Consider the following 27,834-nt stretch of genomic DNA (forward strand, 5'->3'; position numbering starts at 1 on the left):
TTCAAAAGCCTCCAGCTGCAGGACTGCCTTTGGCTTGGCAAGTCGGGTTTTCGTTTATTTGACGTTTTATGCGACAGTTGGCCCCTAACTGCCCCAGTCGAGTTTTTCTACGGTTTGGGTCAGTCGATGATGTATGTCAACGTTTGCAACTTTTTCAACACATATTTTTTAATTGATGTATAACACATGGATGACAGTTGGTGTTTTAAGCTTAAAGCCGCAATGGACAATATCTTTAATGATTTTCTTTTTAAGAAGGCAATTAAGAAAAAAGAAGACCGATAGCAGCGTGAGAATAAGTCTCGGTCGGTCAGACCTGCAGAGCTGCCGTTACCGTACGTTGTATATTTTGGGCAGATTCTCCAATCTTCAAGATTGAAGAGTAAGATGTAAAATATCGGGAACTGTGATCAGTAGCGGTTCTACGTCCAGTTACGTTATTAATTTTTTTTACTGCTTGGTTCCCCCCCCCCCCTGTAATTTTGCGCCCCCCACAAATATGGAGCCCCGGGCGGCTGACCGGTTCGCCCGTGCATAAAACCGCCACTGACTGATTGGTTGTTTGCGACCAAATCGCTTCGAATTAACTAATCTTTAACAAGAACGGACCGAACTGACTCACTCAGACTCGACTCCTCCCAGACCTACAAGTCACTGAGTCGCTGACTAGCTGTTCGTTCACTGACTGTGACTAGTGAAGAGGGAAGAGGCTTAGTGAGCGAGTGTAAGATAATACGATTCAATATCAGGGAAATTGTAAATGCATGCTGTCTTTGTATTTTCTGTGTCACGCCAGATTAATAAAATAATTAAATGTCTCATTAATCTGTCTTGTTCTTTCATGGTTCGTTCTCATGCACGCGACCCGGGACCCCCACCATCATTGCTAAATCAGGTCTATTATCTTGCTGATATGTTAAACATCCAATAATCAACTACAGCCTCCCGTCCTGCTGCGTTTGATTGAAGTTGTAATGTTGTGTTGATTGATCACTGACTTCCGTGATCGTTTGAGAATGAGAACGAGGGAGGGGCTGAGTCTGACTGACTCAGCTGAGAACCGTACATTCCATGATTCGGTTCACCGCTACCGGAAAAGCGACTGAACAAACGATTCTGAACGATTCCTCTTGGCGATCTGACCGACGCGAACTGAATCAATGGAAAGAGTCATGAAATCCATCACTATCGGGAACTGCTGTCCGTGCGCGCGTCTCCTGCCCAATGCACGTGATTCTGCCCCAAAATATGACTGGTTAGGAGTCAGAACAAATTAGTATGTGTATGAGAATTTGCATATCTTTTGTATGGATTTCGATAGATTGGAACAAGTGAAGCACTCCCCCCCCCCCCCCCCCCCCCCCAACAGCAAAAGTTTATGGATGGCTGTGAGTTAATGAGTTACCGGTAGTTAAACACTGAATAAGGAACCTATTTATTGAATAATTGTATAAGTTGTGACCGCAGCTATATGCAAAACGTTTACTGTACTAAAATCATACATTTACATTTCATCAGATTAAGGAAACCTGCCCAATATAAATACTGGCGTCTCTGACAAAGGCTAGTCAGTTAGTTCCCCTTTGAAAGGTCCATCCCGGGTTGGAATGTTTCATAAAATGGTAATTGTAATGATGAACTGTTATATGGAGTTTATAAGTCCATTTTTTATTAATCCTTTATTTATGTAAATGTAACAAGAGGGGCTCTTGTTACATTTGGCAAAGGTAACAAGACCAGGAGGGCAGGACAGCAATGGGTAAAATACAAAAACAAACATATTACAATTCGTCAAGATATACCAATTTAAGAGTAACAGATATATATAGGTTGTATAGAGTTATAGGTCCTAACTATTGCTCTGATGTTTGGATGTGTTCATAGCCAGAGAGACAAAGACTCACACACACACTATACACTTTTATAATGGCATGTCTTCTGCGTATCAAAATGAAAGCCTCAGAGCAGTGCGGTCTTGGTGTAGGTCAGCAGGCACAGCGATTGGTCAAATGAGACGCGGAGCTCCGCCCATATCGTCTCCAGGCGTCCGAGGAGGCGCTGCAAGGTCGCAATGGCACGAGGATCAGCCGACAACGGCCGCAGGTAAAGCTATATTAGGAAAAAGAAACCACATTGTTCATTTACATACGTTCTACATACAGAAAACCAGTTGGCACATAGGATTTGTAGGCTGGCCACGTTGAGCTACAGAAAGTCAACGCGAGAGATAAATAAAGCTTTCCTCGTTGTTAACAGAAGCTTACGTTTGTTGAAGGATGCTATTTCCAGTTCAATATTCTATATTATAAATACATTTAATATTAGTTGTCCGAATCCATTCCTACTGCCACTTTGATACATCCAGATCGTTTCAGAAAGTTAAGAACATTCCTAAGGAAAAGAGACCATTAGACGGCCGCCATAGATTAGGGTGGTACCTTGAGAAGGAGGGCCAGGTAGGCCTGGGCCAGGTCGAAGTCCCGCCTCTCTTCCAACATGGCCTCTAGCATCTGGAGGAAGGCCACTAGGAGCTGGGGGGCGGGGCTTGGCTGGGGGGAGGAGCCTAGGTCAGGAGAGAGGCCGCGCAGCTCGAGGTCCACAGCAGAAGGTCCCAGAGACTTCAGCAACGCCAAAGGAGTGACATCTGATGGGAATGAATATAATCATACTAGTCAGGGCCCATTTCAAACCTTCCTGTTCGGACGTACAGGGACACTAATAATAACTAACTCTAATAATAGATATGATTATCATCATCATTATCATCACCATCACCATCATCCTCATCATAGAATTACTATTCTGAAAGAATAGATACTGAATGATGAAATAACACTGATGTTACAGGAATAATAATGCACAAATTGTTCAAGCATATATACTTTACACACATATACACTGTACACACATATTTACTCTACACACATTTACTGAAACACATACTATATGAAAATGTAATTATGAAATTATTATTCTGAAATGAATTACATCAATTATATATTATCTGTAGACAGGAAGTGAACCTACAGTCTCCATCATCCAGCGCGGTTTCCAAGGCGATGCTGAATGCTGTTTTTTGCGCCATAGCTCCGAGCCTCAAAACCTTGGACTGGAAACAACTAAAAGTTAAACCTAATTTTCATAATTACAATTTATTTATCAGTGTGGTCTAATAACTTATGATCAGTGTGGTCTCATAACTAATATCACAGCACCTGGATGCCTGGAAGCTGTAACTATATTCTATAAATGCTAATAATACGACAGTACCTGGTTTACTGGAAGCTGTAACTATACTCTATAAATGCTAACAATACGACAGTACCTGGTTTACTGGGGCCTCGGGGGTCTGGAAGCTGGGCTGAAGACCCGAGACGGTGGGCAGGAAGTAGGGGGCAGCGGCTGGTCGCTGGGGGGGCTGCTGGGGCTGGTTCCTCCTCTGGAATGCAGAGCAATACAGTAGGGGTTCAGTGTGTTCAGAATGTAGGGGTTCAGAATGTAGGGGTTCAGTGTGTTCAGAATGTAGGGGTTCAGTGTATAGGGGTTCAGCATGCTCAGTGTGTAGGGGCTCAGTGTGTAGGGGCTCAGTGTGTAGGGGCTCAGTGTGTAGGGGCTCAGTGTGTAGGGGCTCAGTGTGTTCAGTGTGTAGGGGCTCAGTGTGTAGGGGCTCAGTGTGTAGGGGCTCAGTGTGTAGGGGCTCAGTGTGTAGGGGCTCAGTGTGTAGGGGCTCAGTGTGTAGGGGCTCAGTGTGTTCAGTGTGTAGGGGCTCAGTGTGTAGGGGCTCAGTGTGTAGGGGCTCAGTGTGTAGGGGCTCAGTGTGTAGGGGCTCAGTGTGTTCAGTGTAGTAATGCGCGATATAAACGATATACGATATAAACGATACAAAAATGGCCTACGATAGAGATTTTAATTCTATCGCGATAATGCATGTTGATGACGCAAAATGCAATGTTTATCTTTGGTTTGGTGCAATTCATTTTCACATTGCAATTTTCGCAACAGTGCCAGAATTCGTCAACAAACCTGCATGTGTGCAAAGAACGTTAACCCATTTGTACCGGCTGCTGCGCGGAGCAGCATTGTATCTACTAGATACAATGTTGCGCCGCACAGCAGCCGGTACAAATGGGTTAATGGTAAACACGCATTGATGCGCAATCCGGTCTTAAAGGTAAACACGCACAGATGCGTGATCCGGTCTGAATGGGTTAAATCATTGGACAAAAAGGTCTGGGGCGTTGTAAAGCGTTAAAGAAAAAGGGGGGGGGGGAAGCACCGGTGAAAGTAAACAATCATGGATATCCAGCGTGATATACATTGATCTGCGGACTGGTCCAACTCCTTCTCCCTCATCCTGACTCGGAATGTGTTAAATGCATCGGCATTTTTAAGTTATGTTTTCCAGCATACTTTTTACTTGCGTTTTGTCGGACCGTCGGGTGGTGGCTCAACATGGAGCAAAGAGGAGACGGAATGTCTTTTGGATATCGGACCCAAATATCCAAAAGACGTTCCGTCTCCTCTTTGCTCCATGTTGAGCAACGTCTCCGAGACCACCTCTCCGGCTGGGTCAACCTCCTTTTGATGGTTAAAAATATCACGTAATCTACAAAAATCTTAACAATCAATGATCGATCATCAATTAATCATGCCCATCCCTAATTGTCAGTACAGTGTCTGTTCCTTATCTAGAAAGACACCCGTTTTTCCTGTTCTCTGCATCTTGGGTGGCATTTAAGAACCAAGGACTTAAACTAAGTGTAGTGCCTTTTAGAATGGTTTGCACTAAAGGAAAGAAACCCAATACTAATTTTACTTATCTGCAACATTATGTTGTATGATTACAGTGTTTCACAATAAATGTTCTCGAAATGACATACTATATTTCTCTTTTTTTTAAATACATTTAGCAGTTTGGCTTTCCTTAGGGTCTATGTAACCTGTTCTGAAACGGTTATTTTATGATTTTATATCGTGATATATATCGTTATCGCAAGAGACTGCAATGTATATCGCAATATGGATATTAGGCCATATCGCCCATCTCTAGTTCAGTGTATAGGGGCTCAGTGTATAGGGGTTCAGTTTGTAGGGGTTCAGTGTGTAGGGGCTCAGTGTGTAGGGGCTCAGTGTGTAGGGGCTCAGTGTGTTCAGTGTATAGGGGTTCAGTTTGTAGGGGTTCAGTGTGTAGGGGTTCAGTGTGTAGGGGCTCAGTGTGTTCAGTGTATAGGGGTTCAGTTTGTAGGGGCTCAGTGTGTTCAGTGTATAGGGGTTCAGTTTGTAGGGGCTCAGTGTGTTCAGTGTATAGGGGTTCAGTTTGTAGGAGTTCAGTGGGTAGGGGCCCAGTTTGGCAGTTTGTAGGGGTTCAGTTTGTAGGGGTTCAGTTTGTAGGGGCTAAGTGTGTAGGGGCTCAGTGTGTTCAGTGTATAGGGGTTCAGTTTGTAGGTGCTCAGTGGGTAGGGGTTGAGTATGTAAGGGTTCCGTTTGTAGGGGTTGAGCAGGTCAGTGCACTGAACCTGGTTACCTTAACAACATCTAGGTTGAACAGATTCCTCCAGCGGGACTCAGGAAGTGATGTCATGGTGACCAGGTGACGCTCCAGCTGCTCCTGGGAGTCCCAGCAGGCAGACGCCATCTTGTCCTCGTCGCCCAGGGTAACACAGCTCTCCCCGTGTCCCTCCTCGTCTGAAACCGTGGACACCAGATCAACACTGAGTGTACGCTGTTTACTCATTTAAAAATAAAGCTACGGCTGATTCCTTTGGATGTGGAGTTGTTTGAAGAAAGGGGTGTCTACCAGGGCTGGGGGAGGAGCCAGGGAGGCTCACCGTCACTGGCTTGTAGTCAGCAGGAAGAGGGCGGAGTGAAACCAGGCTATAGATGCTCTTATTGGACCTGGAGCATGAAAAGAAATCTGTAGCATTAGCATGACCCAATATTACCATTAGAGCATCTAGCATCACTATTAGCAATATTACATATTACCTCGACATAGTGCTGTCAGTTTAACGCGTTATTAACGGCGTTAACGCAAACCAATTTTAACAGCGTTTTTTTTTTTAGCGCGATTAATGCTCTTTTGGTTTGGCAAACGTCGTTTTTTCACCTGCTGTCTAGCAACAACTAGTCACGTTAGAAAAACTACAACACCATACCGGATCTAGCTACACCGGAAACAAAACAACAAGCACGCCGCGAGACGGTTAATCCTCTGTCATGCACCTACCCGATGTTATGTGGACCGGGTTGAATTCACTGCGGGTCTCTCATCTTATATCCATCTTACCAAAAATATTTTATTACTGTCCTTCTCAACACTCTCTGATCTAACTAAAAGACTAGCAACAAGAAATCTAGGGATATTTAGAATAGAAACAAATGTGTGATTAATCGCGAGTTAACTATGACATTAATGCGATTAAATATTTTATTCACTTGACAGCACTACCTCGACAGCATCTAGTGTGTTAGCAGTGTGTTAACAGTACCGCAGTGTTTTAATAGTGCAGTGTTTCTCCTAAAACTTATTGAAAATATGACCACCGCTGCTGAATTTCTTTTTTTTAACAAGAGACGAGAGCTTCAGCTTATCTCTTTAAAATAAAAATTTTGCGCTACGCAAAATAATATAACATTCCGGGCGTTACGGATGCTGGATATGCGCTTCATATCCAGGTCAATTCACACACTTGTGAGTAAAGCATATAAACGGAGAGGAGAGAAGAGGAGAGCTCCGCCTTATCTCTTTAAAAAACTAATGTTATATTATTTTGCGCTACGGACACTTCATATCAAGGTCAATTCACACACCTGAGTAAAGCATACAAACGGAGAGGAGAGGAGAGCTCCGTCTTCTCTTTAGAATATTATTTTGCACTACGGACGCTTTATATCCAGGTCAATTCACACACCTGTGAGTAAAGCATATAAACGGAGAGGAACTTCCGTAAAGTTGGAAATAAATTGGCAGATTCTGATTTTGCGGTTCAATAGATCAGAGAACCAGCTACAATTAGTTTTCATCCAAACGAGCCGTCTTTAGCGAACCGCGAACTTAGGGGTCTGCAAAGTGCAACACTGAAAACGACAAAAAAAACAACTTGTTCCAGAGGTATGGCCTCTTTATGGTCCTATTACAACCTTAAGTTTGGAAAAATGTATCTCTTATTTTTTAGGATTTTTTATTTAGCAACAATTTCAATAGCGTCGCCATTAATGACTCTAGAGCCCCAAAACTTGTTCCATAGAGGCATGTCCTCTTTATGGTCCTACTACAACCTTTTGTTTTGAAAAATATATCTCTTCTTATTTATGAGGATTTTTCTATTTAGCAACAATTTCAATAGCGTTCCATTATTGACCCTAGAGCCCCATAACTTGTTCCATAGAGGTATGGCCTCTTTATGGTCCTACTACAACCTTTAGTTTGGAAAAATATATCTCTTCTTTTCTTTGAGGATTTTTTATTTAGCAACAATTTCAATAGCGTCGCCATTATTGACTCTAGAGCCCCAAAACGTTTTCCATATATCTCTACTTATTTTTAAGGAATTTCTTTTTAGCAAAAATGTCAATATACATTTCTTTTTAGCAACAACTTCAGTAGCGTCGCCATTATTGACTCTAGAGCCCCAAAACTTGTTCAATAGAGGCATGGCCTCTTTATGGTCCTACTACAACCTTTGGAATGGGGAGAGGGGAGGGAATGGGGTGATGCATTGGTTGGAGGCACAGACCTTTTCGATTGTTGTATTATTTGGGTTATGTGATTTTACTGTATAGGGTGGTTGTTGATACAATATATTTTTTGTTAAATAAATGTAAATAATTGTTTTAAAGATTATACTTGGATTATGTTCAATCTCTCCATATTTCCCCTGCTCATTACTGTGCACAAATGTACTGTATGTACACACTTCTGGTGCCGGCAGACATAGAAACCTCCCGTCAGGGTGCGCTTAGCGAGCACACCAAAATATTTGCGAGCGGAAAAAACAACATTTCACCTCCGCTGCTGCAACTCCATCCTAGGGAAATACTGTAGTGTATCAGCAGTGTATCAGTGTGTTAGCAATGTTTTATGTGTGTTAGCAGTGTTTTAATAGTGTATCATCAGTGTGTTAGCAATGTTTTATATGTGTAGTATCAGTGTGTTAGCAGTGTTTTAATAGTGTATCATCAGTGTGTTAGCAATGTTTTATATGTGTAGTATCAGTGTATTAGCAGTGTTTTAATAGTGTATCATCAGTGTGTTAGCAATGTTTTATATGTGTAGTATCAGTGTGTTAGCAGTGTTTTAATAGTGTATCATCAGTGTGTTAGCAATGTTTTATATGTGTAGTATCAGTGTGTTAGCAGTGTTTTAATAGTGTATCATCAGTGTGTTAGCAGTGTTTTATATGTGTAGTATCTGTGTGTACACAGTACCTTCGCAGGTGTTAGCAGTATGTCAGCAGTGTTTTGATAGTGCGCCAGCAGTGTTTTGATAGCGTTTTGATAGTGTGTCGGCAGAGCGTCTGCAGAGCGTCGTGTGTCAGCAGTGTTATCCATGAGCACTGACCAGAGGTAGATCCCGAGGCTGTCCACGTGGGCCGAGGAGAGGAAGTCTCCGTTAGGAGAGAGTGAGACACTGACCGCAGCCGCCTCACACAGAAAGCAGTCCACCATACTGCAGAAAGACATTTCAAAATAAAGTACAAGTGTATAATGAGAGTATGTTGACTGGCTATGACGTATTGAATTAGAATTAGTTATGTTACATTAAAGTGGTGTAGGTACGATCAAAAGGGTCTCTTTACCGACTTTACATCTTGTGGCTCCCAATAGGGTAGTAGGAAAGAGTTTTTGAATCATTTGGTGCAACTTTCCCATGTCCAATTTGTCACTTGTTCTATGATTTTTACTTCAAGCTTGCAAGAAACACTAAAATACATCAGACCCACATTCCCAGTCCGGGTTTCCAGACCCCCCAGTTTGGTTGAGATACTGGTTAGGTAATCAGACAAATGTATTTGTTTTAGTCATGGAACGAATTATATCTAGGGATGTCTTCTTGATATTATTTATACAATTAATTTATCTACTTATATTTTATTCTATTTGTACATTTATATATATATACATTTATATATACATACATACATACATACATACATACATATATATATTTGTAAATATAACCTTAATAAGTGGAAGTTGTTGGATGATCAAGTATACATCTCATTAAGCCATGAAGTATGTACCGTATTTTCCGCACTATAAGGCGCACTTAAAAGCCGGTAATTTTCTCAAAAAACGACAGTGCGCCTTATAATCCGGAGCGCCTTATATATGGATCAATTGGTTAATTGGTTGATCCATACTGGTTGTAAACGGCGCTCTGTCAAAATGTTTCAGTATGAAAAACCAATAAAAACAATTTAATAATAATAAAATGTTTCACTACGACTACGATAAAGCCACACCGCTTGCAGCATTACGGCTATCGTAGTCAGTGCACACAGCATTTTACTGCGCTTACTCACAGTCCCACACCACGTCACATATAAAGACTCCAAAATGGCACCTTCCAAGAGACACGCTTACGACGCAGAGTTCAAGCTCAAGGCTGTCAGTCACGCAGTAGAACATGGGAACATGGGAACATTTTTTGTCATAAAGGTTCCAGTTTTATATCTGCTAAATGCAGCAACTCGTCCTCACAGTTGCGTTGCGCGTGACGAGCTATACAATTAGCACAGCTCCATCTAGTGGATGCATAACGCATTCCCAGTCAAACGTCTGACTGCAGTATCTTCTATGCTATGCGCCTTATAATCCGGTGCGCCCTATTTATGAAAAAAGTTCTAAAATAGGTCATTCATTGAAGGTGCGCCTTATAATCCGGTGCGCGTTATAGTGCGGGAAATACGGTAGTCTGCCTCATGTCTCAACACTGGGGGAGGAATCTTTGCCAAGTGTTTTTTATTTTTTATTCATGTGAAAACCGCTTGTGCTCAAAAAACTCTTCCTGCAGCCAAAAAGTGCAATTGGTAGTCATTGGTGGCCCCATTACCATTTCAGCTGTGGTAACAATGAAAGGTAAATGAGTTGTAGTGTACTTACCAGCCAGAAGGCAAATCCCAGGTTCTGATGCTACAGTCCATCGATGCCGATATCAGCCAGCGGCCATCTGGACTGAAGGTCTAGAAATAGATCACACACACACACACACACACGTAAGAGCCACAGTGTGTCTTGCTGTATATACCTAGCCAGGAGATTGAGCTGACAATACAAACTGCCGTGCGGCAGCACTCTGCTCTACAGAGCTATAGTTCGGTCAAGATACAACAGAATCTTTTATCTTAAATCTCAATATTTAAACAAATAAACTAACTGGGCCAGCATCAATAAAATCCAACCAGTGACACATCCAACCCCAACAACCGCTCATATTTTGTGTATACTTACATATACCCAAAATATAAAACCCACGCGCATAGATAGATAGATAGATAGATAGATAGATAGATAGATAGATAGATAGATAGATAGATAGATAGATAGATAGATAGATAGATAGATAGATAGATAGATAGATAGATAGATAGATAGATAGAGACACAAAATACTTACAAGGTCGTTTATTTTCCCGCCGTGCCCTAAGAACCTCCGGACAACACGTCCGGTTTCTGTGTCGATGACGACTAGTGTCAGATCGTCCAGCGCTAACGCTAGCATACCACTACACACACACACACACACACACACACACACACACACACACACACACACACACACACACACACACACCATCAGGATAGATTTTTCTATAGATTAGAGAAAGTTTTGGATAACATTGAAATGTTGATGAACAATAAATACAAATGACTCCAAGGTTTGCACACATGCTTCGTAGAAGGGCCAGCCCAAAGGCATTTTCTTTTTGTGAATACGATTAAATATGACAAATATTCAATCCATCACATGACCAGTCAGAGCAGGCAGTTCCTTCCAGGTAGTCAACACTTTGTGGGCACATCATCGAGACCTAACCCTAACCCTATTCCTTAAAGGTCCTATGGCATGAAAATCTTTCTGACAATAATATGAGTTCCCCTAGCCTGCCTATGGTATCCCAGTGGCTAAAACTTTTGTTCGGTGTAAACAGACCTGCAAACTCTCAGAGTAAAAAAGGTGACAGTGTCACGGGCGGGATTATACGGCTACTCGAATTCTGAGCTACCCTGGGCAGGATTTAGCGTGAATATTCATTACGGAGGATGTAGCACACAATACAATGGAAAGATTTCAAATGACAGACTTGGATGCAAAATGTAGCCCTTTATTATACAGAAATTTGCTATTGGTGTATTAGCCTAGGACAACACCCTTGCCGGATTATTTATCTAAATAGCTAATGTTAGAATTTACTAACTTTATGCAAGGTCTACATTTGTGCAGTACTCTGCGTTGACTCGGTCCTAAAAATACAATATTATTGTAAATTATATCACATCAAAAAAGCGGTAGCTAACGTTAGTTGAATCAAGCAAACAAATAGCTGTTGTTTTTGCTCCAAAAAGCCTTGAATACCTTGAATTTAACATAAGATAGTTCCTTCAAATTAGGGCTGTACAGTATGGACTAAAATGTATATCACGGTATGATTTGAGGCATAGACGGTAACGGTATTATATCACGGTATGTTAATTGTATTGTCTAATTTCGATATAAATGCTTCTGAAGGGGTAACATACTGGTAAGGCAGCAAAACTGCATAATTTTTTTTTTTGGTTTAATAGTATGGATTTGTTTCTCCACTTGCTTGCGGACCTTGCCGTATAGTTTTGGCATCTTAATTTGGCTGAAGTGTGTGCGGGCAGGTAACGTGTACCTCGGATCGAGTGTTTTGACCATCTCTTTAAAGCCCTTTCTATCTATTCTGCACACCTGCGTGCTTGCGCAATAGCATACTGCCTGAGAAGGCAGTATCGCTGTCAAATCTGTCCCTGGGAAAAGTAACGTCTCGCCGAATTGAAAAAGGAACTATGTTTCGTTACCATATTTTCAGTAGTTGCGCGTCACTTTACTTTTTACATGAAAAAGTAGTTAGGTTACTGTACTATGCGTTACTTATTTTGTTACACACACAACACTGTCTACCGGTCACACGGTAACGTCAAAATCCATATCGTAGCGCAAATTCACACTGGTGTACTTTCTATACCGTTTATACCGTGCACCCCTATTTCAAATTGACGTTAAGAGTTTCCATCAGACTCGCGCGGTAGCCAGGCGTCTCTCATCCAAAGGCGAGCTCAGTTAGCGCTGTGTGCTTCAAGATTCTGAAACAAGTGCTAAGATTCCAATTGGCCCAGAGAAATGTCAATTATAAGAATTATCCAATAGTGTTTCGCAATTCTAGCCTGCATGGCATACATATGAAGGAGAGTCTACTTCAGATTGATGTGGAAGTGGAAGAACCAGAGACATCGGAGAACCCAACGCAGTCGTTTGAGATTCATAATATCGTCTGGAGGCGCACACAGCTTTTGGCCGTGATAATATATATTATATGATATAGATATCTATGTATAATATGATATTATTTACATATAGAGCTCCAGGACTCCCGCCGGAGCACCCGGAGTGTTCTAGAGTATTTACAGAACATGGCCAAAGGCTGTGTGCGCCTCGCCATTGCGATACATCCACTGTAAACAGAGCGCATGGTACCGTGGCCGCAAGCTGCTCAGGGCCACACCCCCACCCTCCTCCTTGACCCGCCTCTCTCCTCCTCATTTGCATTAAAGCTACAGACACCGAAACAGTGCGTTTGGGGAAAGCTCAATGTGCGACTGGCTCGTATTGGCTGTAATTCTGCAAAACTGCTGAATTTCGGGAACGGCTTCAAATACTGTGTTAGGGGCCCACTAATATCTATATTAAAGCATCCATAAAGTAGCATGCCATGGGCCCTTGAATGATAGTTTGGAGCTGACCGATCAAATAATGGCACAGCCAGAATATGTCGTTTGTCATTTAATGACGTTTTGATAACATTTCTAGCTAGAAGTTCTTCTTTTTTTTTGTCATTGTCTTCGTTCAGCGTGTGTACATGATGTGTAGTTTGTTAGTATCAATCGCCATGCAACGATGAAAAACGTTACACTTACAATGCATCCCCTGAAACCACGCTTTGCATGAGGTCTGAATATTTGTCTCGTGTCGTCATCCAAGCCGTTATTTAAGTATTATTTTAGAATAACTAATGATGTTCTTAAATAAAAACTTTTTCAAATGACCCAGGGGATGACGTCCACCCAGAGCCTTGTGTTCGCTTTTCTTCCAACGAAATAAAGTATCAATACATACAATCGCTTCACAAAATAATCATGACAAATGAATACTGCTGTTTAATGATCCGATAACCTTTTTTAACTAAATGTATTTATAAAATACAATCAGTTGGAATAGTTTTTTCAGCAGAAGCAAAGTGAAGCTAATTTTCTGCAATTCCCCCACAAAAACACATTGCCCGAGTCCGTCCCAAAGAGGCTGGATTTAACGTCATCCCTGGGCCAACAGTTAAAATAACACATGACATCTGATTCAAACACTAGCAAGCTGCGTGGTGTCAGGGGTAGCAGCATCCATATCAATCACCATCTCAAACGCTGCATTAACTTACTCATTTAACATTCTATAATAATAATAACCTATATTTATCCTCACCTGAATGAAGATTATGAAAATTAGTATATATTTACTGTTTATATTTATAGTATATTTACAATCAGCACTTGTTTGTCCACTAGTAGGTCTACAACATACCGCCATCTGCAGGCCAAAGGCCAGATTGCAGCCAAGATCAATTCAATCTGAGATGATTTTAAAATAAGACTCTTGGGTAGTTGAGATTTTGTTTTGGTGGACTGTGAAATAATTGTGGCACACACACACACACACACTTATATATAGTGTATATTACCTGTCTCGGTGGAGGCGCAGCAGGGAGGGGGCGCTGTCAAGCTGAGGGGGGTGGGCGGGGTCGTCATGGCTACGGGTCTTAAAGCGCCAGGCCCTGAGGAGGTGGTCGGCTCCGACACTGAACACACGCTGGTTCAGACCGTCCACGCACACGCCACGCACGGCTCCCACGTGTGCTACAACACCATTGAACATCGTTACAGAGTCGATCTGCTTAAGTGTTCACACAGGAGGATCAATCAAACTGTAGTTTCCCTCTAGAGAAACCAACCGCTGTTTAACCCAGAAGGGCGCTGTGATGGAATTCTGCAATCATTGCTGGCTAACGATTGAAGAATAATGGGTCATCGAAACTATAAACAATTAGGCTAAGTAATAAGCATAAAATATACAACAAACATACAATCATCCGAGGAGTTTGCCCTGCGTCTCTCTAAGACAGGGGTCTCAAACTCGCGGCCTGGGGGCCAATTGAGGCCTGCGGGATTTTGTGGCCCTCTACTTGACATCAAAATTTAGCGTGAGTGCGGCCCGCACGTTGTTGTCGAACGTACATTTCTGCTGAGTCGCTTGCCATGCTTTTTTATCACTTGTGGTAGGGTGACCAGATGTCCCAGTTTTGCCGGGACAGTCCCAATTTTGAGTTGCGTGTCCTGAGTCCCGACAAAAGCCAAAGGACGCTAAAATGTCCTGGTTTCCAACAACGACTATGAATTGTCTCCTGTTGTCAGCGATTACATAGCCAACGTTACCTAATTATAGCCCGATCGTTAACTTAGATTGGGTCAGTTGTGCTCCTTTTTCTGTGGAATACTTGATGCGGCCCAGCCTGACCCAAACTCTACCTCCAGCGGCCCCCAGGTAATTTCAGTTTGAGACCCCTGCTCTAAGAGCTCGGCAAGGAGAAGTCCCATGCATCGGCCAAAGCAAGGACTTCTCATACAGCGGCAGACAGGTCTCAGGATGCTGAGAACAGATGTACTCCCCAATAAAACTATAGTATGGTTAAACAGATTGTACTCAATAATAGATGGATCTCCTCGTGTGTATCAGAGGGAGACGTAGCGGTGCCTTATCAGTTGGAGCCCCTTCTCCTCGACCTTCCCAAGGGGGTCAAGGGTCAAAGGCTCATACCAACCAAGGGGAGTTAGGTATACGGAGTGTGAAAACAGAATTGTCCCATTACAGCATGCCCAGGGCGTTCAGCTTCCTCAGGAATAAGGTATCTGTAGATAAGTCTGCTTGTCTGTCTTACCCAGCATGAGACAGGTTTCAAAGTGCGTCCAGCTCTATGTGAAACTAACCGGCTCGCCACTTTAATGGAAGATGAGGGACAGAATAATACCAGAATAATAATGTCTCTAACCGGCAGAACACAAGTGTGACGCAGCCAACGGATTGCAGTGATATTACTTACAGGTCAACATAGATCAATGGGAAGGAGAACCCTAGACGATATAACAGCACTGTCTGCCGTCACTGCACCTCCATGCATACACTCCCTTTGGAAACTGGTTATTTATGTTATCTTTTTGGCTCAATTATTTTGTCCAAATGATGCATTGATCAACTTGTGTCCGAGTCAAAGCACCATAAATCGATCGATAAAGAATGGACAGAATATGTAAGCGTTGTTTTAAAGCTGCATGGGCTGGAGATGTCAAACTGAAGCACATTTGTGAGCTTTATGGAAATAGAAAGAAGGGATTAGCCAGCAGCAGGCCTTCAAGTCATCAATCATCCTTTTAATTGCCATGATTTGGGATTTCAGCATATTGATAAATGCTTGACCTGTATGCGCTCCTGGATTTTATCTATACGATAGATCTACATGGTAGAGCTAATATTGGAACTTCATGATCAGTGATATGTATTGTTGCATTGATACAGATCTGATTTAATGGTGTTATTATTTTACCAGTGGGGTTGCCGTATTGACCGCGGTGGATGCCAGACTGCAGGTTATAAACGTCCAGGTGACCCGATGACCAACCAATCAGAACAAAGTTCCCACAGGAAGTAATGTCAACCGCCTGGATGTGAGAGAACAAAATAAAAACAATAAATGTCAAGTTTCCAGATAAATTGCAACAGGGAAATATTTTATATAATGTGCACCTCTGTGTTTTAACTGTGGGAGCCAAAGACAGGAAACACCTGAGACACACACAAACACAACCACACCCTTACCCATCTACCGGGCAGGTAGTGCTTATTCATTGATATGATGTTGTAAAAGACATATTTAGTCAATATCTAGTTTGCATATTTGAAGTTATGTTTTGTATTATATGATGATTATTATTTAGACTGCATATTAGCATGGACCCATAAGGCTTCCGTAGAGTAATGAGGTCAAAAGTAGTGACCTCATACGCGGGTTAGGGTTTTTTTTCATATTTGGTTTTCAGGCCTTTGTTTGTATTGTTCCCTTTTTACAAGTAAAAGATCAAACTAAATCAGGAGACATGTCATTTTTTAAGTCAAGCTCATTGCTTCTTTAGGCTTACCCAGTGTTGTGAACATTGCAAAGAAAACTGGAAAGACAACGCTACAGATAGGGTTAGACTCTAGCTAAGGTTTGATGTGATTCCTGTGTGCCCCGAGTGTTTCCCCTTAGCTTTGTGTTACCGTTGTGTGCACGTTGCTGAGGTGTGTGCTACCGTTTTGTGCACGTTGCTGAGGTGTGTGTTACCGTTGTGTGCACGTTGCTGAGGCGGGCGTTGTCCAGGCGGTCAGCGGGCGGGGCCAGGCGGTGTTTTCCCATGGTGCACCGCTGGTAGTTCCAGGTGCGCGCGGCCGCCTCACCGCGGTGCAGTGCCACCACACCGTCCCAGTCGCCCTCACGTGCACTCTCTGTTCAACACAATCAATATTCAATGTAAGGTTTAACACGATCAACAGCCAATACAAGGTTAAACACGATCCATAGTCAATACAAGGTTTAACACGACCCTTAATCAATAGGAGGTTTAACACGATCCATAGTCAATACAAGGTTTAACACGACCCATAATCAATACAAGGTTTAACACGAACAATAGCCAATACAAGGTTTAACAAGATCAATAGTCAAAATAAGGTTTAAAATGATCCATAGTCAATACAAGGTTTAACATGATCAATAGTCAATACACTTCCCAAGATCGAAACCCAAAACACACTTTAACATGATCAATATTCAATACACTGTTTAACATTATCAATAGTCAATACACTGTTTAACACGATCAATACTAAATACAAGGTTTAACACGATCAATAGTCAATATACTGTTTAACATGTCTCATCTTTCAGATGCTTTGTGTAGATCAAATGATGTGAAAAAGAACGCTCTTGATTATTGTTATGAAATACATTACTCTTGTTGCATGCTGCTTATTAGAGGAGGATTAACAGCTCTCGTGCGTGCGTGTGTGAATATATTTTACCTGAAGAAAAGCAGGTGATTGGTGGAAGCAGAATCTCTTCAAACTTCAACCCTTTCCTCTTGGTCATCTTCTTGTTGGCAGAGCCTGTAGTAATAAGAACAAAGACATCATTACTGCTGCCGAGCCTCAGGGGCTGCTCACAAAACGCACTGTTGGCTACAGCAACTGCTTCACCAGCGACCGCCTTTTCCTGCGTTTTGTGAAGAAAATATATTTGGGGGAATTTGGATAGTTTCCCCGATTGATTTGGACTGAGCCAGCGTCATGGGTCAAGTGCAAAATGTGTTTCTTTGCGAAGATGCTTCCCTTGGCATCTATTCACATCGACACTGTGACGTCCTTATTGAGCTATCGACACAAAACTAGGGGGAGTCCTCTATGTGCAGACCGACTTTCAAGGGCCTGGGCCTTCCAAAGCGGTTGGGGGGCATTGAGTGGGTTGGGGTGGGCAGCCTCACTGCTAGATGGCACCAAGATCTACACAATGCACCGTATATAATAATGTAGTAATGAATATTATTCATGCAAAATATTATTATTAATATAATTATACCACTGACCGTGTCCCAGGCTCTTGTTGAAGCGCTCGTGGACGCTGGAGAAAGACTGTAGTGTCCCATCCTGACCTACACACACACACACACACAAGCACACACACACACACACACACACAACCACACACACACACACACACACCCACCTTAGGTCACACCAGTTTGCCTCAATACAGTTTAAAAAATGTTTTCATATCAAGTCGTAAGTTGCCCTCCCAAGTCTGAGAATAAGTTGTTGAAACAAATACCCCAGACCCAACCCAATATCTGAATTAATATTACAATATTGAGCAACATCCATGAGAAATATTGAAATATCATACTTTGTCAAGTTTCATATTTTGTAGTATTATTGGTGTGGAATGGAAGTATCAATGGTGTGGAATTGTAGTATTATTTGTGTGGTATTGTAGTATAGTTGGGGATGTATTGTAGTATTATTGGTGTGGTATGGTAGTATCATTGGTGTGATATAGTAGTATTATTTGTGTGGTATTGTATTATAGTTGGTTATGTATTGTAATATTATTGATGTGGTATTGAAGCCTTATTGTTCGTACCAGCACTCAGGATGTCCCGGCCAGCGTTGCCGTGGTGACGTATAGTGGTGGGAGGAGCACTGTGGCCCTGACGACTCCGTAGCAATCGGGCAACACCCCCTTCCTGCTCAAACACCCACATCTACCAGAGAGAATTTGCATTAGCCACTGCCCTTCCTGCCACAAAACCACACCCACCATACCATCAGCCACGCCCCTTCCTGCCAAAAGACCACACATCAAAAAGGTAAAAAAAACAACCATCTGTTCTATCACCTGTAATCAGCCTGTTCAATCATGATTGAATGGCCAGAATCTTCCACAAGGCTGGGCTGGCCTATTTAGAAAGCTAGCTAGCTAGTCATGTGCTTTGGAGGGAGGCCTGAAGTGAGGGGTGGGATTATTTTCAAAATTTAGCACGCTGTGGCTGGTTTATCCAAACTGCCTACGCTAGCTATAAATTATAAAGATTATCCAATGAATCTTACCTTGAGGGCGTTGTCCGCTCCATTGGTGAGTAGCAGCTGCTGGCTGGGTAGGAAGGTTGCTCCGGCAACAGCAGAGCGGTGGGCGTGTCTCAGCTGCGTTAACAAGCGACGGCTCTCCAGGTCCCAGAAGGCCATGTGACCACCAGGCCCGCCGGCCGCCATGATGGGAGGGCCGTCTGGAACAGCAGGTCAACAAAGGACGTCAGTGTTCACATGAAGTGAAGGAGGAGGAGCAGAAAATTGCACTTCTCCTGTGTGGAGGATTGTGGGTGGCAGGATGCACTACTACGCTACATTAGTCAGGCACACCAATGAGAGACTACTACGGCGGAAATAACAAACCCAGCCATTCAAAACATTCAGGAAGTATTTTCTTTAACATATATAGCTGGTTGCCAGTTTTGCACATCTTATCATCACCCTCTTAAAGTAATGGCCTAAGTCATATTTTCAAGTTCAAGTTCAAGTTCAGAAAACAGAAAAAACTGAACCATATATAGAGTATATGATATTTATGAATCATTTCAAACAAAAAGGTTATGACAATAGATGACTATTGACATACAAATAATGATGCTAAAATTGCCTAAGTCACTCTGTCTAGTGACTTAGGCAATTTTAAATTGGCCTAATTCAAACTTTTGACATAGGCCATTACACTAAAGGGGTAGGATCACATGATCTGTTCAACTGAGGATGTTGGGGATTTTACCAGAGGTGGCCAGCATCACAAAGAGCTGATTTAGGCAAGGAAATCATTTTGGCAAAAAAGTGACTTAGGCCATTACTTTAAGAGGGTGACGTTATGAATTTAGCAATGTTTTAGGATTATTTCACTAGTTCCCCCACCTCAATAGTGAGTTGATACTTGAAAAAGCTAAACCTTAAATCCCTAAAACATCTGCAGAGAACTGCATTCAATATCCAGAGATTGAAATGTGACAAATTGTCACAATCGTGGGCTCTATTATTTTCTCCATGTCTGTCTGACTCCAAATATGTAATCATTGTATTTTTTGCATGCAGCGAGTTATTTCAAGTCCAAATATGGAATATAAGCAGTTTAGTGGTGGTGGTTTTGTTCTAAATAGTTTTTTACATGTCCCAGTTAAAACTTTTTTTTAAAGATTCTGGTTTAAACTGGCTTTAGAAGTTCTGTATTAAACAGCTTTTTACAGGTTCTGACTTAAGCTTGTTTTGAGAGGTTCTAGTTTGAACTGGTTTACAGGGTCTTGAGCAAACTGGGTCTTACCAGTGCGGAAGCTGAGTGTGGTGACAGGTCCCCAGTCTTGACTGAAGGACATCAGCGTCTTGTCAGCTCTGATGTCATGAAGGAGGATGCGTCCAGAGGATAAGCCGACGCCCATCACGTCCACTGCAGGACTCTGGGCAGAAAATAGTTTTTTATAGAAACGACATACGTGAGTGTAATCTCTGTATTCCTGTCTGTGGGTGTGCACCATGTAATACGTGAGTGTAATCTCTGTATTCCTGTCTGTGGATGTGCACCATGTAATACGTGAGTGTAACCTGTGTATTCCCGTCTGTGGGTTTGCACTAGGGGTGTAACGGTACATGTATTTGTACCTAACCGTCACGGTACAGGCACTTCGGAGCAGTTACAGAGGTGTACCGCGGTACGTAAATGTGGCGTACATGGCGTTAATAGGGCGAATGTAAAGGCTTGTTTTGCGATATGGAATTTAAAACTTGAAGTCGGAGTTCCACCCGGACTGTTTAGCCAAAGTATACTACTCTGACTCTGTAATCCGACTCAGACGGAGACCCCTCAGCAGCTCTCCGTTGGGATGTCGGATACGCAATGCAATTCGCCGCCCGATCTATCTTATATGTTGACTTCAAACCATGTAAGCAGTGTTGTAAGTAAACTTCCAAAGCTTTTCAAATCTTATTTGGTGTTTTATTGTTCCTTAAGGTGCAAAGTAAACAATGTACAAAGTAATTAAGGTGCAAAGTCAAACCGGAGAAGTGATTGCGGAAATTAATTTGTTAGAGGACCAATCACAGCCCTTGCCGCCTCCGTTGCGTCGATCAATAGGCCCATGGCGTCGACGGATAGTGAAAAAATATTGGACGCTCTCTGGCTATGGAGAGGGCTCTCCGTGTCTACGTACAGCACTTTAACATGCATACGCTAGGGATGGGCAACGATCGTCGAATAGTCGAATAATCTGAGTCACGTAGAATATCAAATAATTAATGTGACTATCGTTATTTATTACACGGCTCTTCTCAATGCTGTTGAACGCTCCGTTGACTTGCATGGGCCTTCACAACTTCCAGTGGTGAATAGCGTCCTCGGTTGCTAAGCGACGTCAACGTCTTTTGCGGACTATTACTACTATTGCGAATAGTATTTTTGCCAGAAATGCACATTCCTAGCACACGCATTTGAAAAGGCACCATCCAGGTGTTACTATGACTGTTGCTGTGGAAAAGAAAACGAGCTGTGCAAACCCAGCTCACGACACTATTTCAACAACCCCTGTCTGGGAATTCAGAAATGCAAATGCCATAACCAAGTTTATTGGTGTTTTCATTGCTGCTGATATACGGCCAGCCTCCATTGTTGATAAACAAGCTGTTTTTTTTTAAATTTTCCGCTTAACTATGAACCGTACCGTGACTTAAAAACCGAGGTACGTACCGAACCGTGACTTTTGTGTAACGTTACACCGCTAGTATGCACCATGTAATACGTGAGTGTAATCTCTGTATTCCCGTCTGTGGATGTGCACCATGTAAAATGTGAAAGGGAGTGGCCTGACCTGCTGAAGAGCTGTAACCCCTGACGACCAGCCTTGGAAGGTGTACAGCAATTTACTAAAAAAAGAAAGTTTATGATTTATGAATATTAAAAGTACATGCCTACATTTTCATAAAATAAATACATTGATACTAGGGCTGAACGATTAATCGATTTCAAACCTATCCGTAATGTAATAGAAGTCTGCGTTTAAAAAAAATAAAGTGCTTGTTTTAATGTTACGCAATCCAAGCAATCAGTCAGAATCGGCCACACTGGGCCACGTGGGCGTTTGGTATGCTAACCTACAGTCACGTGACATTCCATTGAGAGCAGTAGATGCAGAAAACAACTTACCACGCCACGCTTTGATTTCTCGATAATATCACATAACATAATAATGAATACAGGATCTTTAAGAGAGGAATCACACACAGCACTAGTGAGTTTAATTTGGACTAGTCAAGAGTGGAACCACAAAGAGCACTATGGAGTTTAGTCTTGACTAGTCAAGAGTGGAACCACAAAGAGCACTATGGAGTTTAGTCTTGACTAGTTAAGAGTGGAACCACGCAGTTCTGACTGTTTCTATAAGTTTAGACGTAAGGGGGCAGGTCTGGTATTATGGTTCTAAGTAAGCCGCGATGGCGAGAAGTTACATTCAAGAATTATTGGGATTTAATAAGGGACTTCACTTTTGCACATGCGTTAACAAGTTGGAAATGTATGATTAGAATGATTAAAATGAGCCGAAACTACAATTAAAATACAAAACATTAATAACCAGCAAAAAGAAGCATATTCTGTATTTGCCAGTGAGCCCATGAAGGGAGTGCAGTCTATGGCTTCTCTCATGAGCTTTTTTTTTTCTCAAAGTGGCGGAGCAGCAAGTTAGTTTCACATGAAGCCAAAGGAATTAAGTTGTCCCATCAGGTTATAGATACTTCAGTAGTTTCAACTAACATGGGGATGTGCGAAGTCTAGGGTTACTTATTTTACTGCAAACCTAAATAACTAAACGAAAAACACGAGGACAATGAAGCCTGTGAAATGCAGGCTGGCTGCATTATGAGCCCAGATGAAATACGTTAAAGCAAGATAACGTTACTGTCTCAGTGACTGAACCTAATGATGGTGCATCTTGTGCACACTAGTTTATGAGTCATGTGATCGGCCCCTGCAATCTGCAAAAAAAATTAAGTATATCTAAAATTGACTTACTTGGTCTTGAGGTTCCAGAGTTGCAAAGCACCCTGGGAACTCCCCAACACCACCTTGTTCAGGTAGGTGCTAGGGTGGGCCAAGGCAGAGAGGTCAAAGGTGGCTGGGTCAAAGGTCAGGCGCAGGTACTCCTCTGGTTAATTCAAGGTGAGGGAACAGGAATGAGGTTGGGGGTGGAATATAAGGATGTTAGACAGGAAGCTTTTCTCCTAAAATTCACATGTGGCGAAATGTCTGGTTATAGATCGTCATCTCACTTATTGTCCTGTATTACAAAAAGTTTAAGGTAATAAAACTTGAACACCCTTTTGGACACAACTGCAGTACGACTCGACATTTACAATAATTCACACAATTTAGTCAACCTGGCTGATAGCGCAACTACAACCTGAGGTCACTAGAGGTACTAATATACAATAGAAACAACCTGAGGTCACTAGAGGTACTAATATACAATAGAAACAACCTCAGGTACTAATATACATAGAAACAAACTGAGGTCACTAGAGGTACTAATATACAATAGAAACAACCTGAGGTACTAATATACATAGAAACAAACTGAGGTCAGTAGAGGTACTAATATACAATAGAAACAATGCATATCCATCCATCTATATCTATAAAAAAACAGATATTCATGCTCCTGAATAACAGCGATCTGACGTGGGGAACAGAGAGAATAGAGTATATCTGCACAACTTAAAGGGAGACTCCTCTTGGGGTGAGGAGATATGAGGTTAGAGGTTAAAGGGTTTATGGGCGGCAGTAGCCGAGGAGTCCCTGAGCAAGATACTTAACCCTAACTACTCCCAACGAGCTGGCTGTTGCCCTGCGTGGTTGACTCCGCCGTCGGTGTGTGAATGTGTGATTGAATGGTTGGAATTCACTTTTGATAATAGTGTCAGCAAAATCGCCTTAATGTAAATGTAATGTAAAGGGTTTACCCTGAGTGGGGACGTCCCAGACCAGCAGGAGTCCGTCACGGTCAGCCGACACCAGCGTGTCTCCCAGAACCAATAAGAGGTGGACGTCTGAGGCATGTGCATGCGAGTAGTGGTGGACTATCTGGATGGGAGAGAGGAAGAGAGAGAGATTTAGTGTGATAATTGAGTATGATGATTAAGGATGGGTCGACTCGGGAAGATGTTTGAAGTCCATTAGACTGTTTGCATGTAAAGGATCACAGGATTAACGTTTACGACTGGTCGGACTTGTGACACTTTTCATTTTTGGCACCCCAAGAAATCCATTGTTATCAAGTTATTCTATATGCCTAAATCATTATAAAAATGTATTTAAATGAGGGCTTTCAAAATGAGCGCGTTATTAACACAATCTTATTTCAACGCGAGTAAAAAAAGAACTAACGCACGTTCTTTTCTTTTTTTTCTATATATTTTTTGTGATTATAAAAAGTTTTGCCCACAGAATGTCAACATTAATATCAGAAATATTTTTTGTTCTTAGTTCCACTTGCTTTACATTAAATTACACTTGCAGTAAGTGACAGCCTGTTTCCAATTCCCAAATCTGTGGTGCTACTTATTTGAATTTAAATACACTTGTAGTAACTGTTGGTTTACAATTGTACTAATTAACTGCCTGTTAACAATTTCCAAATCTGTGGTGTTCCGTAAGTTTCATATTCAACCCACACTGAGTGAGTCAATAAAACTCCCTCAAGATCACTTGGTCTAGTTTTTGCTTATTAAGTACATTTGGTATGAATGATAACGTGTCATTCCATTTGATATTCTCATTTAATTTAAATCCAGTAATATTTAAAATACAATTTTAAAAGTGTGATTAATTGCGAGTTAACTCACCAATAATATGCGATTAATTGAAGCCCAAATTCAAATTCAACCAGGAAAGGCCAACTGATGACGAAGGGTAGTGCCTGACTGACCTAATTAGAGTCATTATTATAGTTTATTAATAAGTTAATTATATAATAAAAAATAATATTGTTATTCAATGTATGGCAGGTTCCCTGATTCATGTCTGGGAAGCAATGCATCTCTCAGAAAATAGAAATAAGTGTTTAACCGACCAGTATTTCTAGTTTTATCTGCAAGTGTAGCAACAACTTGTCAACTCATAATGAACGCCCCTTGTAATGATAGAGAATGATAATATAATAGTCTATATAATAGAGTATGAAACCGTGCTGACCTCCTTGTTGCGGGCAAAGGCGTAGACATCCCGACCAACAGCAGCAAACACCAACATCCTGTCGGCCGCAAGACAGGAAATTTCCCCTGGAAGAGCATTACCTTGGGGAGGGAAAAGGTTTGTTCAGGTTTGCAAAACATCAACATAAAAAAAATCTGATCACATGAGTAAATATATTAAAAACGTTTTACATAGTTAAACTAAGATTATTAAATGGACATTGGCTCAAATTACCAAATAAGACGCAATGTCAACAAATTAATGAAATGAGACATGTCAACACATGATTAAAATCATGTGTTGACAAGACAACTTGCTGTCAACAAGATAACAAAATAAGACATGTCATTGAAGAGGAAACTAGGAGTTGTAAACTTACTGACAGCAACGATGCCCAGCTTCTTAACCTGTGTTCAAATAAAATCAAAAAATATATATTATAAATATACATTATATGACTTTAAACAATTTACTACAATCAGAATAACATTTGACAGAATAATGCATTATTAAGCAGAAATGACTTACATTTTTAAGTACTTTTTTCTTAAAAGTACTTTTTACATAAGTACTTCTTTCTAGTTCCAAATATCTTACCTAGATATTGATCCTAGACAGGACATTTGGTCAGCATATGCTTAAGACAGAATGCCATCCTAAACAAACCAATTGAGGGTCGTTGAGGTTGAAGTTTGGAAATGTAATGTGAGATTATTTATAAATGTATTTGTGTCACGTGTTAAGGGTGTATATGAGCTGATAATGACTGTGCATCACTAGACTTGGAATTTATTAATGTTGCCTTGCGAAAGGGCCAGTCTATATATTCCAAGTGAAATTTCTCACACCAACAAGCAACAGAGCGCAACAAATATAGACTCAAGCGGTCATTGATCCTACATATCATCGATCCCGTCAAATTCAGAACGAGCTAATGGAGACATGTTGAAAACCGATCCAAGAATAAATTCTCTGCAAATGCAGGGATACCATAGTAAGTTCGGCTCATGGACTGTTCAGGCAGCTACTCAGTGCGAGAGGAGTTTTCAGGATTTTTTTCTAAAGCTGACACTATAGGCGAGTATACATGTAAAACATTTGTTGTACAGATTGAAATATGAATTTAGATCCTGCTCATATAGTTGGACAGGGGTATGATGGTGATGGGCATGAAGGTGGAAAGGTAAGAGGTGTCAGGCGTGCATCAGAGTACAGCCTTCTACCGCACTGAAGAAATCACTGTCATCCGCAACACCCTGAACACTTTTCAAGAGATATGAGCTTCATTACAGCCTCCGCGAAGAACTTTGGGGAATGCTGAATGAGCAACCGTAGCAGTGAGAAACAAAACCAAAAGTTATGATACCCGCTGGTCGAAGCATCATAAGTGCCTGTCTAGTCTACCGTAATTGATAACTATGACGACGTGTTAATGTCCTTGGTTCAGCTGAAAACTGACAGACAGCGAATGCAGTTGAACAGCATCCTCGCTCACTCGAGCTATGGAGTAGTTTGAATTCATCGGCTTACAGAACCAGAACTTTACCGGCGGCTGCTCAGAGGGCTAGGGATCTGGTGACAGTGCTTAGGAACCAACAAGATAATTCTACATACAAACGTGGGAGAAAGCATGCTCTCAGGCTGGGAGTGTTGAAGTCACTCCATCATTGCCACGCATCGACAGGTTTGGTCTAAAGCACCTGCTGCAAACCCACAAGACCATTAGAAAATAAAAATGTCTTGCCGTTCAGCGACTAAAGGAGTGATGAGTACGCCCTGCCCGACTTAAAGCCCTGGACATTCTAACCGACAAATTGCCACTGTTGACGGACAATTCTTGCAGGAGATAAAAAAGTGTGGTGCTTTACGCCAATGTTGACACTGCAGACCACTTTCATTCGGGTGCAGCCTTATGGACAACGTTCATTTGCAGGTGATTTTTAATTTGAGAATTGACCTAACTTGTTGCGTGTATTTTCAGCAGCACATCTGCCGCAGCAGGAGGTACAGCCTCGGGCCAGCAGGGAGCCACTGAGGCTGCAGCGCCAGCATGTCAACAACCATAATTAAGTCATGTCTTTATCGTTATACATGTTGTTCTTATCACCATCACAACCCTATATCATCACATTCCAGGGTCAGTATTGTTGTAATGAAACATATTTAACCTAACTCATATCAAACTAAAGACATAGTATAGCACATTAGGACTTACATTATAGGTGTGGAAACGGTTTCCCACCGCCGTGGTCACGTAGAACTCCCGGTGCCTCGCGTGGTACCGCAGCACGTGCGGGAGGTGGTTAGAGTACAGCCCGAGCGCACGGAACCCGGAGAACAGCGAGCTCCCGGTCACCTCGTGAGCCAGCATCTCCGCAACCCACACGTACCGAGTCCAATGGCCTTAATATATATAAGTGTAAGAAATGATAATTCCAGAGCTTGGATTAATAAAACTGGTATCGATTTGAGATGACGTGAACTGCACGCTCCGCGTGTTTATAGTTAGATGTGTTACACCAAACACGGTCCCCTCTCCTTAGCTATGGAAGTTCCGCATACAATGCGTTCCCGTTCACACGAGCCTTCTATCACCATCATCATCATCATCATCATCATCATCATCATCATCATCATCATCATCATCATAATAATGAAAAAAATAAGATAATAATAATAGT

At 41.8% G+C, this 27,834-nt stretch overlaps 1 protein-coding gene across 1 annotated transcript; it reads right to left on the reverse strand.

The window, feature by feature from the left end:
- Positions 1 to 1,707: 1,707 nt before the first annotated feature.
- Positions 1,708 to 27,645, reverse strand: wdr36 (WD repeat domain 36). The gene is made up of 23 exons (XM_079755482.1): positions 27,369 to 27,645; positions 25,533 to 25,560; positions 25,154 to 25,254; positions 23,923 to 24,043; positions 22,976 to 23,108; positions 21,777 to 21,831; positions 20,240 to 20,372; positions 18,988 to 19,163; positions 18,521 to 18,641; positions 17,967 to 18,032; positions 17,407 to 17,490; positions 16,670 to 16,830; positions 15,893 to 16,007; positions 13,976 to 14,150; positions 10,618 to 10,726; positions 10,105 to 10,184; positions 8,561 to 8,668; positions 5,798 to 5,895; positions 5,525 to 5,685; positions 3,326 to 3,439; positions 3,028 to 3,109; positions 2,439 to 2,644; positions 1,708 to 2,109 (listed from the first exon to the last, which is right to left on the reverse strand). Exons 1-23 carry the CDS (start codon positions 27,522 to 27,524, stop codon positions 1,960 to 1,962), a joined length of 2,733 nt encoding a protein of 910 aa, XP_079611608.1. The 5' UTR covers positions 27,525 to 27,645; the 3' UTR covers positions 1,708 to 1,959.
- Positions 27,646 to 27,834: the final 189 nt, after the last annotated feature.

Source organism: Pollachius pollachius, assembly GCF_949987615.1.
Source record: "Pollachius pollachius genome assembly, chromosome: 18".
Taxonomy (NCBI): Eukaryota; Metazoa; Chordata; class Actinopteri; order Gadiformes; family Gadidae; genus Pollachius; species Pollachius pollachius.